The 14398-nt window shown below is 36.4% G+C and overlaps 1 protein-coding gene across 3 annotated transcripts in view; it reads right to left on the minus strand.

Annotated features, from left to right (window-relative positions):
• The window catches only part of cntn3a.2 (contactin 3a, tandem duplicate 2), a 212462-nt gene that overhangs the window by 44438 nt on the left and 153626 nt on the right, over positions 1-14398 (minus strand). For all 3 annotated transcript variants that reach the window (XR_012399022.1, XM_001340803.10, XM_073939892.1), the window contains exons 12-13: positions 14040-14167; positions 4654-4823 (exon numbers count right to left, since the gene is read on the minus strand). Coding sequence is in view for 2 of the 3 variants with exons in the window: in XM_001340803.10 (XP_001340839.6) it covers positions 4654-4823; positions 14040-14167 (298 nt within the window). In the remaining variant the exon portion in view is untranslated. The remainder of the gene's footprint in view (positions 1-4653; positions 4824-14039; positions 14168-14398) is intronic.

The raw sequence follows: 14398 nt of genomic DNA on the forward strand, positions 1-14398 counted from the left end.
TGGCTCGTCTGAGTTATATAAACATTAACCAGGCTGCGAGAAAATAGATAAAAAGAGCAGAGCTGCAGTAAAATAATTAATAAGAAGACTGTGGTCAAGTAAAAAAAATAATTAATTTAAAAAGTGTGACTGCTGAGAGCAACAGATTCTGGAGCTAGGGACACCGGCCCTCGCGGCCAAAAAACGGACCGGCCCACCGGGAATTCTCCCGGTCCTCCCGATTAGCCAATCCGGGCCTGTGTGTTAGTATACTATTTTCATTTGAATGAAGTTTGCCATAGTTGAGTTCTGAGTACTGTATTTCTGGGAAAACAAAATGCAGTCCTTGAAAGTTTCCTTGAAACATAAAATGTTTGTAGGAATGGAACATATAGTAAACAGGGCTTTACATTAACACCTGCCAACCCACCAAATGCATGTAAATTTCAACTCTGGCAGGTTCAACTCTGGCAGGTTAGACAGACACCTCCACTAGCCACTTTCATTTTTAAATAGTAGTTTTCTTAAAAGCAGGGTTCGACAATAAGCATGGCCCAATATTCGTGCAACTGTGATATTAGAATCAAGAAGCAGCAAAAAAATAACTGTTTGCGCGAGAAGAATGGTGAATACAGAATAAGAGCATGATCACTCGCGCTAACAGCTGATGTGATGTGTGTGACTGTTAAAAATCATGTGCCTGCTTCGTTTACTTGCGCAAATCAACCGTGCCTAGAGTAAGCGCAACGGGTGCGATTGGTTCCCTTTGAAATAGACTGGACAAAGAGCGATGATCGTGCACCCACAGTCCTGCTGCTTTCAAGAGCTCAAGATTGAAAAAAAAATACACATATTCTTTTGTAAGCAGCAGCGGTCACTGCTTTCATTTTACTTATTCTTAGAAGAGATTACAGGCCTAACATTACCCGTGTGTACGGTATGCTCCACCTGGTTTCTTTTGCTTACAGTTATTTTTGTTAATACGGTTTAATTATCATTTTTTACAATAACATTGCTTTAATAGAGACGTGTAGTTTATGTGTAGTTAACTGGTGATCTGAGACTTTTAGCCAGGACAGATTACTGTGCATATTTTAGATACATGACAATAATTATTTTTTAAATGTAATGTTTTTTTTAAAGAAAAGTTTTGTTGAATTAAAAAGTTCACCTATAAAGCTACAATTTGCTTGTTTTTACACATTAATAAATTGTGGCTAGGAAATACTTATTTGGTGTGGTCAGAGATAAATTTGGGAATTTTGAGCCCTGAAGAGTCGTGAAATAAAAACTGATTGCATTGCCACACAACGCATTTGCTCATGCACACTAAGCAAGCTAATACACAATACACACAAGAAGTTAAATGAATGAGAATGCATGTGGACATAACACAATATCAAAATCAAGTAATTTAGCATGTCAAAGTTAAATTTAAGCAAGATTTATTTTCCCAACAAGAAAAGTGTGGCTTGTGAAAATGGCGAGTGGCTAGTAATGTTGGAAATCTACCAGCCACAGTGGCTGGTAATCAAAAAAGTTCATGTCAAGCCCTGATAGTAAAATAAACTAAACCAAACTACCTGGTGCACAAGGAGAATGCATGAATGCAAAAGCATGATGTTTATGTACAGTGTTGGTTAAAAGTCAACAAGACTTTGCAATTGCATACAACAATTAGGTATGGGGAATTGCTTACGGTACCACAATAACATCCTTGCGACTTTGGTAAACAAACAATGCTTCTGTTAAACTACCTGTCAATGACTGCTTCAGGAAGGAGTGGAGCCTGGACCAGAGCCATAGATAAAGCCTGATTTATACTTTCGCCTGGCGCCGCATCACACACCTCTGCTGACTGCGCGCACACCTCACAAAATGGACAAGGCTTTTATACTTTGATACGTTGAGATATTCTTTAAAACAACAAGGTGCGGTCCAAAGAAACCCAACGTAAAATCAGACAGATAACCATAAAAGTAGGAACTACGCCATATCATTAATGTTCAAGATTTTTAAACAAATTCTATTTTATAAATTGTTTTAATGATTATAACGATTTTATAACCATTCAGGATTTTTTTTTTACTCAATCTTTGATGCATAATGCCGAGTTCAGACTGCGTGATTTTAGCCCCGATTTTGGCTCGCCGACAGGTTTTGAGAAATCGCCGACAAATGCCTGAAATCACAGGCAAATCGCTGTGACAATCACACAGTATGAACGATCAAAGACGCGATCTGAGAGAATAGCCGACGAGTCGCCGATGCCTGTGAGATATTTGGCATGCTAAATATCTGGAGCTGTCGGCGATTCAAATCATGCTGTGTGAATTGAGTTTTGACTGAAAATAACATCAGCGATTGCCTACAGCCAATGAGAGAGCAGCATTCACTTGCGTGTGCGTGTGTGTATACCTGCTGCAGGCCAGCGGGAGGCTGGGGGAGAAGGTAAAAGCGCTCTTTTTCGGTTTATTTGGACCAACGAAATGGAGGGAAAACTAGTGGATGTTTGACAGGACTCAGGAGCAACCGTGTCTGTTTGACGTTTCATACAGAAAGAAATTAGTTTATTATCAACGTTGAGGAGAAATGGCTAATTCCCTTTAAATCCAGGTGAGCAAACATGTACATGTTCTACCCCATTAAAGGCTTCTTTCTCATTATGTAGTTAATAACAAAAGATATACTACGTGTTTTTGGCTGTGAGACGAAGTCATGCAATGTGAATGTCCATGTCGCTGAACAATCTTGCAGTGTAAACAAAGCAGCGACGAAACGCTAGGCCAGATAGTCATGCAGTGTGAAAACATCTGTGACACGACTAGTTTGAAAATCATGCAGTTTGAACTCGGCATAACTGGCTTTTGTTAATATCTCGGACAGTTTTACCTATCAGAGTTTATTAAAATATTAATGACAACAGAACATGGTTTGCTCTACAAATATATATTTAGGAATAAACCATTATCACCTATAAAGTTATCAAATAAATAATTTGTTCAATTATAGTTTTGTAGCTAATAAATTGTTTTTAATTCAAAATAAATAGTGAAAAAAAAACACATTTCTGTAATTTAATAATCGTTTTGGCTTCAACAAACTTACCCATCCTTATCCATTCCTTTGGAAAAGTTTTTCCAAACTTTTCAAAAACTTTCTGCCTTTCCCACTACTGTTGCAATTTCTAGACAAGAATTATTGTCCATAAGGTTATCCTTATGATCACGCATAGATGAATCATAGAGATGTCTGTAAAGTTTTACCTGTTTCAGACTAAATCTCTTCAAAGTGATTCATATTCAACTCAAATAAAACGCGGTGCCGCATAGACTATGCGCTCTGTCAGCCAAAATCATGTCACCCCCACCCAAAGCGAACCTCCGCAAACTTCGCAATGACGTCATATGCGCCCTGCGCACTCAAGCGAACTAGCAAACGTGTTGAGTATAAACCGAGTTTAAAGAGAGAGAGAGAGAGTTGGGACAACTTCATTGACTTCAATTGAATGTTTTATCAAAGGTGCCCAGGCCACACACCTTCCGAAAGGTACAATTCACATTCAACAAGACATTTTCTTCTTTTTCACTTAAAAAACTTAAAACATAAAATGATAAATTTTTTAATTTCATAAAATCTGCAAAACCATTCATTCATTCATTCATTCATTTTCCTTCGGCGTAGTCACTTTATTCATCAGGGGTCACAGGGGAGTGAACCTGCCAACTTATCCAGCATACGTTTTACACAGAGGATGCCGTTCCAGTTGCAACCCATCACTAGGATACAACCATACACACTCATTCACACTCATACACTACGGACAATTTAGCTTACCCAATTTACCTGTACCGCAGGTCTTTGGACTTGTGGGGGAAACCGGAGCACCCATAGAAAACACAAGTGAACATAGGGAGAACATGAAAACTCCACACAGAAATGCCAACTGGCCCAGCTGGGACTTGAACCAGCAACCTTCTTGCTGTAAGGCGCCACTGAGCCACATCATTTCGCTGTCAGTAAAACCAACTAAACTACATTGACACAATCAAGTAACATAAATCTTTAGGACAGACAAATGGGTAACACCCCTACAGGACAACACAGATGGTTTCATCTGATTATCACTGCTCTGCGCCAAAAAAATGTGGTAATGACATGAAAACCTTTCGCCACTCAGTTTGATCAGTTTAGTCAAAATCAACTTCAAATTCGTAACATAACTTGATTATACATTTGGGTTTGATATTATACCAGTTTTAGATTTCAAAATACTTATTCTAAAATAAAAATATTTAGTACAGAGCATTCACTATACATTGAACTTGAGATTCTTGAACTTTTTTGACCTTTTATTTACATTGTATTGCTTTCAGTTCAGTGGTAATCCAAGTGTTTATTAAAAAAAATCAAACTAAACCATTCCTGAATAAAACATTGGGATAGTTTGAATAGTACATATTTCACTTATACGTTTTAATTGGCCATTGACACTGGAAAGGGGTTAAAATAATTGAACATAAGCAACATAAAGCAGAAATGATTTAGTGTACTGTACCTTTAAGATACTGTATGGTAAGGTTGAAATGCTTAACATTTGTCAGAAATTTGTACACAGGTTTGTGACACATTAAACAATATATAACAGCATAGACGTAGTAAAGTCTGACTTACCCCACCCACATGCTCATAATGTTGGTCGAGTTTACTGAGCAGCTGCCCATTGAAGGCCCAAGAGAACGAGACATCGAGAGCAGGGTCACAGGAGATCTGACAGGGCAGTACGATACTCTCGCCCACGATGATCTCCATGTCCACTGGACCCTGCGTGATCTGTGTGGGATCTGCTCAAAAAACACACACAGCTTCACTTAATGACCTGCCATAAGGTTGATTTAGTTGAATAAATACTAAAAGTTACAAAAAATCCTAAAAATTAAATTTCATTCACAAAGAGCCATTTAATTGATTTCTGAAAGAGTCAGATTTAAACAAATCAAATGAATAAATGTCTCAATGACTTAAAGGACTTTAATTGAATTTATAATCACCTAGTGGATGTTTTAGTTTCTTATTTGGAATATTATTTTATTAATATTAATTAATATTTTCATATAAATAAAACAAAGTATAGCTTTATGCAAACATTTAAATTATTTCATCCTTTACCTTTAGATCATCTCAAACTTGTATGAATTTCTCTCTTTTGTGGAACATTAAAGATATTGTGAAGAATGTTAGTGCCCAGAACTGTTCTGGCACAACTCTAAATGTATTTAAAAAATTCAGATGGACATGCTGATCCAGTTAAAGTTTATAAATACTTTTTCTAGTTCCCTATTTTTTTCTATTTGATGCTTTTTGAATTTAACACTAATCACTGTAACTTTTCATTGGGGTAATCACAAGCCAATTAAAATATTAAATTTATTATCCTCCAATTAAACAAGAAGTTAACTCAAAATAGATCTAAAAATAAATAAAACACTATATATACAGTTGAAGTCAGAATTATTAGCCCCCCTGACTTATTAGCACACCTGTTTATTTCTTTTTCCAAATTTCTATTAAATGGAGGGAATATTGTTTCAGCACATTTCTAAGCATAATAGTTTTAGAAACCTATTTCTAATAACTGATTTATTTTATCTTTGTCATGATGACAGTAAATAATATTTTCCTTGATATTTTTTAAGACACTTCTGTACAGTTTAAAGTGACATTTAAAGGCTTAACTAGGTTAATAAGGTGAACTAGGCAGGTTAGGGTAATTAGGCAAGTTATTGTATTATTGCATTTGGGAAATATATAAAAAAAGAAAAGTTTACTTCAACTGTGAATATATACACACACACACACACACACACACACACACACACACACACACACACACACACACACACACACACACACACACACACACACACACACACACACACACACACACACAAAATACAACAAAATAAAGCAAAAAGTAACAATAACTATAAATATACTATGACTACAAATATTTTATAAATACAATAAAATAAAATAAAACAAAATAAATAAAACAAAACAAAATAAACACAATTAAATAAAACAAACCAAGTAAATAAATAAATAAATAAATAAATAAATAAATAAGATAAAGCATACCAAGTAAAATAAATAAATAAATAAATAAATAAAAAATAGAAAAAAAATAAATAAAGCAAAAAATAAAACAAAATAAAGTAAAACAAAAAACAAAACAATAAAAAACGAGAAAAAAACATGTAAATAAAATAAAATAATAAAACAAAAATAAAATAAAATAAAATAAACCCTGAGCCTGAAAACCAACCAACCAACTCCAAGATTTACAGCAAAAATGTTTGTAGTAGGAAAATCGAAAACAGACAAAGAAAAGAAACTGTATTCTAACCAATGAATGAGCTACAGTACTAATCCCATGATGAAGCACTGCAATGTATTTTCACAGACTTCAACAGCAGCATATTAACAACCTCAGAGCTCACAGTAGTTCTGTCATGAAAGGTTTATACAGTATTGCTAAAACTATTTCTCTATTGTAAAAATGAATGGGATTTTTACTTCCATGCTCTATAGGCTGGAAACTGCAGGTTTAACTAGGAAAAAGGCTTAGCATTCTCCTTCTCTCTGTTTTTGATGTGGAGTCTAATGGATTTACAAAATCTACACTCAACTCACAGTGTACTAAATGGGTTCCAAACAATCCCTTCAAGTCGTCCCAACGTAAACAGATTGTTAACTTAATGTTTTTTACAATTTTAAATTTGATTGAACATAAATCAATTAATTAGGAGCCGATCACACCGAATGCGCTTTTACCGTACGTTCCAAAATGTGTGAGGTGCACCACACTGCCTTTTTTATTGACAAGGAAAAAAGCAGCATGGTGCGCTTTTTTATGTCACTAGGAAATTACTGAATCAGCTGCGTATTGTGCAAGAGTATTGCTGTTGATATTAATATAATTTTAATATTTATTAATATTGTGAATTTCAAGATCTGTGAGTCATTCCGCACCAGATAACTCAAAACAGCAACCACAAGTCTCCCCTACATCTTTAAAAGTTTCTTTCAAGAGTTCACACTTAGCTGATGATTGATTATAAGCAAGTTTGGCATGCTGTCCCGGGAGAGAGCCCTGAGCTCGAAGGTTCTTGAGCCCTGGGCTCCCTCCCGTTTGGAGGAAGAGAGGGGAGCCTCGAGCTCAGGTAGATCTCGACAACTCCCCCTTTTTATAATAGCTAAAGATTAAGATTGAAGGCTATTAAAAGATATGCCGTTTTATTAGATTACCTGTATTGAAATTTAAATTTAACGATAAACTTGTTGTGCATGTTTTTGGAATGTGGGAGGAAACCGGAGAACCCGGGGAAAACCCACGCAAGCACGGGAAGAACATGCAAAACTACACACAGAAACGACCACCGGCCTGTTAATGAACTAGAACCGGTGACGTTCTTGCTGTGAGGCGACAGCGCTAGTCACTGAGCCACCGTGCTGCCCTGTGGAGGGAAAGGTGAAAAGGTAGGGGTGGAAGGGGGGATTCTTCAATCGAAGATAACTGTAGTGAGAAAACCCTGGCTCTTTATAGTGGTTACGAATGGCCTGATTGGTGGATCAAGCATGCTAATGCAGAACCAGCCGTGTTCAATCATAATCACGTGCTCCTCTCGAAATTAGTTTATGAATAAACTTCACTTAGTCATTTTGACAACACAAACACTGCTGTCACCTTAACGAAAACCCAGTTTCTGCTTTCATTTAATTGGAGAATGAAAGAGACGTCACTTATGTAACACGCTTTTTCTGCTCAGAGTTGACCTTCAACGACAAAAATACGAGGCACAGTGGCTGGTTAAAATGCGAGGTGCGCAGGGTGCATAAGCAGTGTGCAAAGCACTTGCAGCCGTCAGTAAATCATTCAAAAAAGGCGCCTCAATACAAAAAGCACGTTTGGTATGATTGGCCCCTATCTGCAGCATATTGTGCACGAGTGTTGCTGTTGATATTGATATAATTGTAATATTTAATAATATTGTGAAATTTAAGATTTGAGATACAGCTGTGGATAACTGGAAACTGCGACCACTGGTCACTCTATCTTTAAAAGTCTCTGTAGTCTTCTTGACAACACAAACACTGCTGTTACCTCAATGGAAACCCTGCCTCTGCCTTCATTTGAATGGCAAATGAAAAAAAGTGACTGATGTAACATGCCTTTTCCACTCAGAGTGCTCAAAACGCTCACGGTCATTAGTAAACCATTCAAAAGATGAGCTTCTCATTCAGTGAATAGCTCTCAGCTTCCAATAAATTGTAGAATTGTGTCAGACAGTTTAGTGGTGACCAACACTATTAAAATATGCGTTACGTTTACTTTTTTGATTGTGTTTGAAATTAATAAATAAATGACAATTTTAATGGAATAATAACTAAATGCATATTTTTTACCCCAACATTTAAAATCTGAAAACACAAAAGATTTAATATTGACCTTTTGTCATTTCTTTCCACAAAAAAGTTGTAAGTATCATTTTTAGTCTGAAAATCAGAAGAAGAACACACACACATGCAAGCAATTTACTTAAAATGCATAAGTACCATATTTGGCTAATGCAGAGACCTGATAACAGCTTTCAAGTGGTCCAAAGCGGTATATCTCAAAGGGATTGTTCTATAAAACAATTATTAAAAACAGCTAATGTCTTTTTATATTCTCTAGTTATTTGCATTTGAAATTACGAGGAGAGTAATCCATTATGGAAAGCATCCGAATGAAAAAAAAAAAAAAAAAAACGCATCAGGAAATGAAATAGGCTCGATATGAGTTTTTTTTAAATTACATATTTATTTCAACTTCTGAAAATGCAATATAATGTGATGAACTCTCTTAGTTGGAACAATCAAGGAAAATATAATTTCTACTCAACCGATATGACCCCTTTAACAAGATCTGTTTGTTTACCCAGGAGCCCTTAATGCGCAGGTTTACGTTCTCTCCGATTTATATTCAAATCTGCAGGAAAGGAATTTGCTGCAAAAAGAGCATCATGCACTAATCTCAGCAAAACCCAGAGTGCAAATGCAGCATTCTATATTTTCCTCTCTAAATTGTGCACGTTCAACCTATAACCTACACTCTCACACACTCCATTAGTGTAATCCAGGGTAATTGCAATGCCATAAGCGGAGCGTGAAAATGGGTAATTACAACAACACACAAAAAGCCACTGTATCCCATCTCTGTTGAGTTCAGCTGAGAGAGAGAAAAAAAAAAAAGCTGCCAGTTGGAGAGCTGAACTGCTCAACCCGTCACATTACACCAGAGGAGCATGTAAGCTGCAGAAAGAAATCAAACAACTTTCCCTTTTGGAAGGCATTACAGTATAATAACTGAACAAACTACAGTATATGCATCAGCAGTGTTTCAATTGCGCAGCCTCATATTTACTTTTTCTGAAGTAACTGGCATGTCAGGATAGGGTAGATTAGTCTGAATCATCATGTTCAAATATAGTACATTTTGATTTACATGTGTTGTTCCAAACTTGTGTGAATTTCAATATTTTTGCTCTAGATTAACAGTAGAGCGAGACGTCAACAATACCAAGGGCTTATATTCAAAAATCTACCTTACCTGATAAAAGTCTTGTTATTGATCCTAGTTATAAAAGCAACAAAAAATAACTTGACTTCTAGTTGATCATTTATAACAGTGGCAGAAGGTTAATTTTTCAGATGAATCATCTGTGAACTGCGTCCCAATCATTACAAATACTGCAGAAAACGTATTGGAACCTGCATGGACCCAAGATTCTCATAGAAATCAGTCAAGTTTGGTGAAAGAAAAATCATGGTTTAGAGCAGTGGTCACCAAACTTGTTCCTGGAGGGCCGGTGTCCTGCATATTTTAGCTCCAACCCTAATCAAACACACCTTACTAGGTGTACTTGAAACATCCAGGCAGGTGTGTTGAGGCAAGATGGAGCTAAACCCTGCAGGGACACCGGCTCTCCAGGAGCAGGATTGGTGACCCCTGGTTTAGAGATTCAATCAGTATGGGGTAGTGCGAGAGATCTGTAGAGTGGATGGCAACATCAATAGCCTAAGGTATCAAGACAAAGTAAACTCTTTAGCACGATAGCACTCCTCATACTTCAGCCTCCACATCAAAGGTGCTCCAGGATTGGCTAGCCCAGTCACATGACATGAACATTATTGAGCATGTCTTGGTAAGATGAAGGAGGAGGCATTGAAAATTAATCCAAAGAATCTTGATGAACTCTGGGAGTCCTGCAGATGACTTTATTAATAAGTTATTTAAATCATTGCAGAGATGTATAGATGCAGTCCTCCAAGCCAGGAGGTCATACACAATAATAATTCTTATTCCACTGCACCTTGACTTTATATTCTATACTGCACATTATTTTTGTTAAGTGACAAGGATTTTGTATAAGCAAAGTAATACCTTACTGTCCTAATTAAATAAATAAAAATCAAGACATGATCATATTTTATTTTGGTAAAACAAGCATAATCCAGAGGCCTCTGCTTTTCATATAAGCCACTTCTGATACCAAATGAACAACTACTGTCAAAGACAATTTATTATTTGTTGTTCCTAAAACTTGGAAAGCTGACAAGACTTTTTGATAAGTAGTTTTGATAACTTTTGTACCTTTAATGCAATGCAGGCTTAAAGGAAAAGTGCCTCCAAACATGCAAAGGAAACATTTTAAGCATTTAAAATAATTTTTAAGCTAAAAATGGACTTGAAGATAGTATAAAAGTTGAAATGCATGACATTTTAGCGGCCATATCAGAAGTCGTTGATAAACTCTTTTAAATCATCAACAATCCAATAATAAAAAAATACATACATATGTGTGTGTATATATATACTGTATATATATATACACGACTCTACACCATAACTTTTCAATCCAGATGGATGGGGCAACCATTACTGCATCCAAAATGGTGAAAAGCCTTAACGTAACGGGTAATTTCTAGAACTGCTCGATCATGCAGATTCGCACTCTATAACATCAGAAAGATCCGACCCTTCTTATCTGAACATGCAGCTCAACTCCTTGTTCAAGCTCTTGTTCTCTCCAAACTGGATTACTGCAATTCTCTACAAGCCGGACTTCCCGCTAACTCTATCAAACCTCTTCAGCTGCTCTAGAACGCAGCAGCACGAGTGGTCTTTAATGAACCTAAAAGAGCACATGTCACTCCGCTGCTCATCCGTTTGCACTGGCTGCCAGTTGCTGCTCGCATCAAATTCAAATCTGTGATGTTTGCCTACAAAGCGACTTCTGGCTTTGCTCCTTCTTATCTGCTCTCACTTCTGCAGATATATGTGCCCTCCAGAAACTTGCGTTCTGTGAATGAACATCGCCTCGTGGTTCCATCCCAAAGAGGGAAGAAATCACTTTCACGAACTCTCGCGTTCAACTAACTGCATCAGAACGGCAGTCACTCGCTGTTTTCAAGAAATGACTAAAAGCTCAACTATTTAGTCTCCACTTCACTTCCTACTCTGCAGTTGCCTCTCTGGATATACCACTAACTGTACTCAAAAAAAAAATTACTAATTCCTTCTAAGACTTTACAGACCTGAAACTTGCCTATAGCACTTTTTCATTGTCGCTCTTATAGTTGTGTAAATTGCTTCCTTGTCCTCATTTGTAAGTCGCTTTGGATAAAAGCCTCTGCTAAATGACTAAATGTAAATATATATATATAATAATAATAATTTATTTATTAATTTTTTTCAGGTTATAAATGATGGATTATCTCTGCCTTTTGTCCACTATTTGTTTATCTTTTTTGTAATCAGGCTTATTATGATGTGTATTTATCGTTTTATATATTGGTTATCGGCTTACAAATATACTGTAATAAGGTATCGGTTATCAGTACTGTGCACAATTTCAAGTTTATTTAATTTCCATTATCAGTACATCCCTTTTTGAAAGTTTAAGAACACTTTAGAAAACTTTCATAGCTATCTCATGAAAATCATTGATCAACTCTGTATACAAAGTCTAGTTTAAATATCAAGTAATTATTAATGACATGAAAGTTAATTGGTTTTTGCTTGCCATGTGACTAAGTCTAATGACATCATCAATCAAAACTCAAATAAAGTTGACTTTTTGACACCTGAGTTCCGTCTGAAATCACATACTTCCATACTATATAGTACACTAAAAACAATATGCACACTGAGTAGTATGTTCGAATTCATAGAGTTTAAAAAACAGTATTCGAAAAGTACACGGATGACCTACTTCAGGCAGTATTCTGAAGTGCGCATCCAATGCACAATACGCTGTCCCATGATGTACCAAGAAAATTCTTAAATAGGAGTAAAGCAACCCAACTGATGCGGGTAGGTCACGCTATCATGACAAAATGGCAGATGTAGTATGTCCGAGTTCCAATCCTACTACTCGCATTCATAAACATTTGTACTTTTCTAACAATTGAGTATTACATTTTAATTCAAATGCAGTACCTACTGAGTAGTAGGTGATTTTGAACGCAGCCCTGACCATATTTATTTTGTAATTCTATCTTTATTATTAGATTTGGAAGTAATTACGCATAATGGAGCTGTATGCAGAATTCTGATTTTGTTTTTCCACTGCAAAAATGTCATTTAAAATAAACCAGTCAACAGGTTAAAGTTTCATTACACACTGTTCACAATTTGTTAGAAAACAAAAAGTCGTCTATATGCCCCGTTTAAATAACCAATTTTACATAACTACTTTTAAGTTTACATTCAGGGTGTGGAACTGTTGCACCCTTTTAAAGCATTTGGGAATGTTTATAATGTTTCTTTTCTTCTTTTTTGTCATGTGCACTGGCATCTTAAAACAACAAACAAAAAACAATGCCTTGATTTTGTTCATCAAGAACTGATTAAATGGCTGTGGGTTAAACCCTAAAGTAGACTCTCAGAAATAAAGATAAACTAGCTGTCACTGGGGTTGTATTCCTTTTCAAAAGATACACATTTGTACCTAAAGGGTCCATATTGATACCTTAAAGTTACATAATAGTACCAAAACAGCACAAAAGTATATATTTTCCAATGTGTGGTAAGGTAGGGTATGCTTTTGCAGGATTGGCTCGCCTCAGTTTAGATTTCATCTGCAGTTTAGCACTCCTCAAAATGAATTTACTGCATGAAGTGAAATTATTTGAATAGCTGTTGCTTCTACTGCAGTGGCATCATTGTTTCATTCCTGTCCCATTCTGATTATGCTGGATCTGCTCCTTGGCTAGCTCACAACTCACAATATAGACCTTACAATACAGCAGTGGCTGCTGCTAACTATTTAAAATATACCATGTTTGGTCTCTCCCTGGTAATGAAGCTAGTAGTGACGATTCTCTCTGACCAATCGGTGATCAGCAGTGTGTATACTTGGTGTTTTGGTAATGGAAAGGATTGCTTTGAACCTCACTCAAAGTGGTCCTACAAAATATCAGGTACAAGTTATGGAACGCAGTGGAAAAGCCTTGAAAATTAAGTGGTATTGAACCACATTATACCATGCAGTGGAAAAAGCACCTTAATATATGTAACCTTTAGGTACAAGAATGATCCTTTTAGCTACAAGCATGTACCTTTTAAAAAGGTACCACCCCAATGATGGCTTGTGTACCTTTCTTAGAGTGCACAACAAACCCAAAAAGAATCATCAACTTTGATTTCACATTCACTTTAAAATATCTTTGCTTTTGTTCCACAGAAGTAAGATATGTGAGAGAAAAGGTAAAAGAATGACATAATTTTCCTTTCTCCGTGAACTTCCCCTTTAAGAAACTGTCCTGACTTTGATTAATTGTTCAGCCGCAACCAAGAACCACAGTTGCCCGAAACTGTAAAGCCCCCAGAGTTTGCAGACAAATCACTACACCAAGTATAACATCCCCGCAGCTGAATGACAGTTAAAATGACTCGTCTTTGCAGGAAAAGCAGAGAGCAAGCCAGAAAGTAATACTGTTACAGTAATCCTTACCTGTGACCAACAGTCTTCCCGAAGTGCTGGCCGTACCAAACTGGTTTCTAGCCAAGCAAGCATAGTTTCCCCCGTCCATCTTGGTCACATTTGTGAGTCTAAGCGTTCCATCAGGGAGAAAAGTTATCCTAAAGGAGAAAACCACAATCCTCTTAAATCACATTTAAACTTGGTTAACTCATAATAGAGCTGGATCCCTGTGTGTAAATGTGTTTTTATCTGTCGGGAACAGTAAAAATGGGGTAAGAGGAACATAATATGTGTTTCTTAAGAATGGCACATAAATCTTTGACTGATACAGCTGCCCGAGAGCCAATGAAGCTGAAGAATGTGCGCTCACACGAGGCAGCCACTGAAAT

This window comes from Danio rerio, chromosome 23 (genome assembly GCF_049306965.1).
Source record: "Danio rerio strain Tuebingen ecotype United States chromosome 23, GRCz12tu, whole genome shotgun sequence".
Taxonomy (NCBI): Eukaryota; Metazoa; Chordata; class Actinopteri; order Cypriniformes; family Danionidae; genus Danio; species Danio rerio.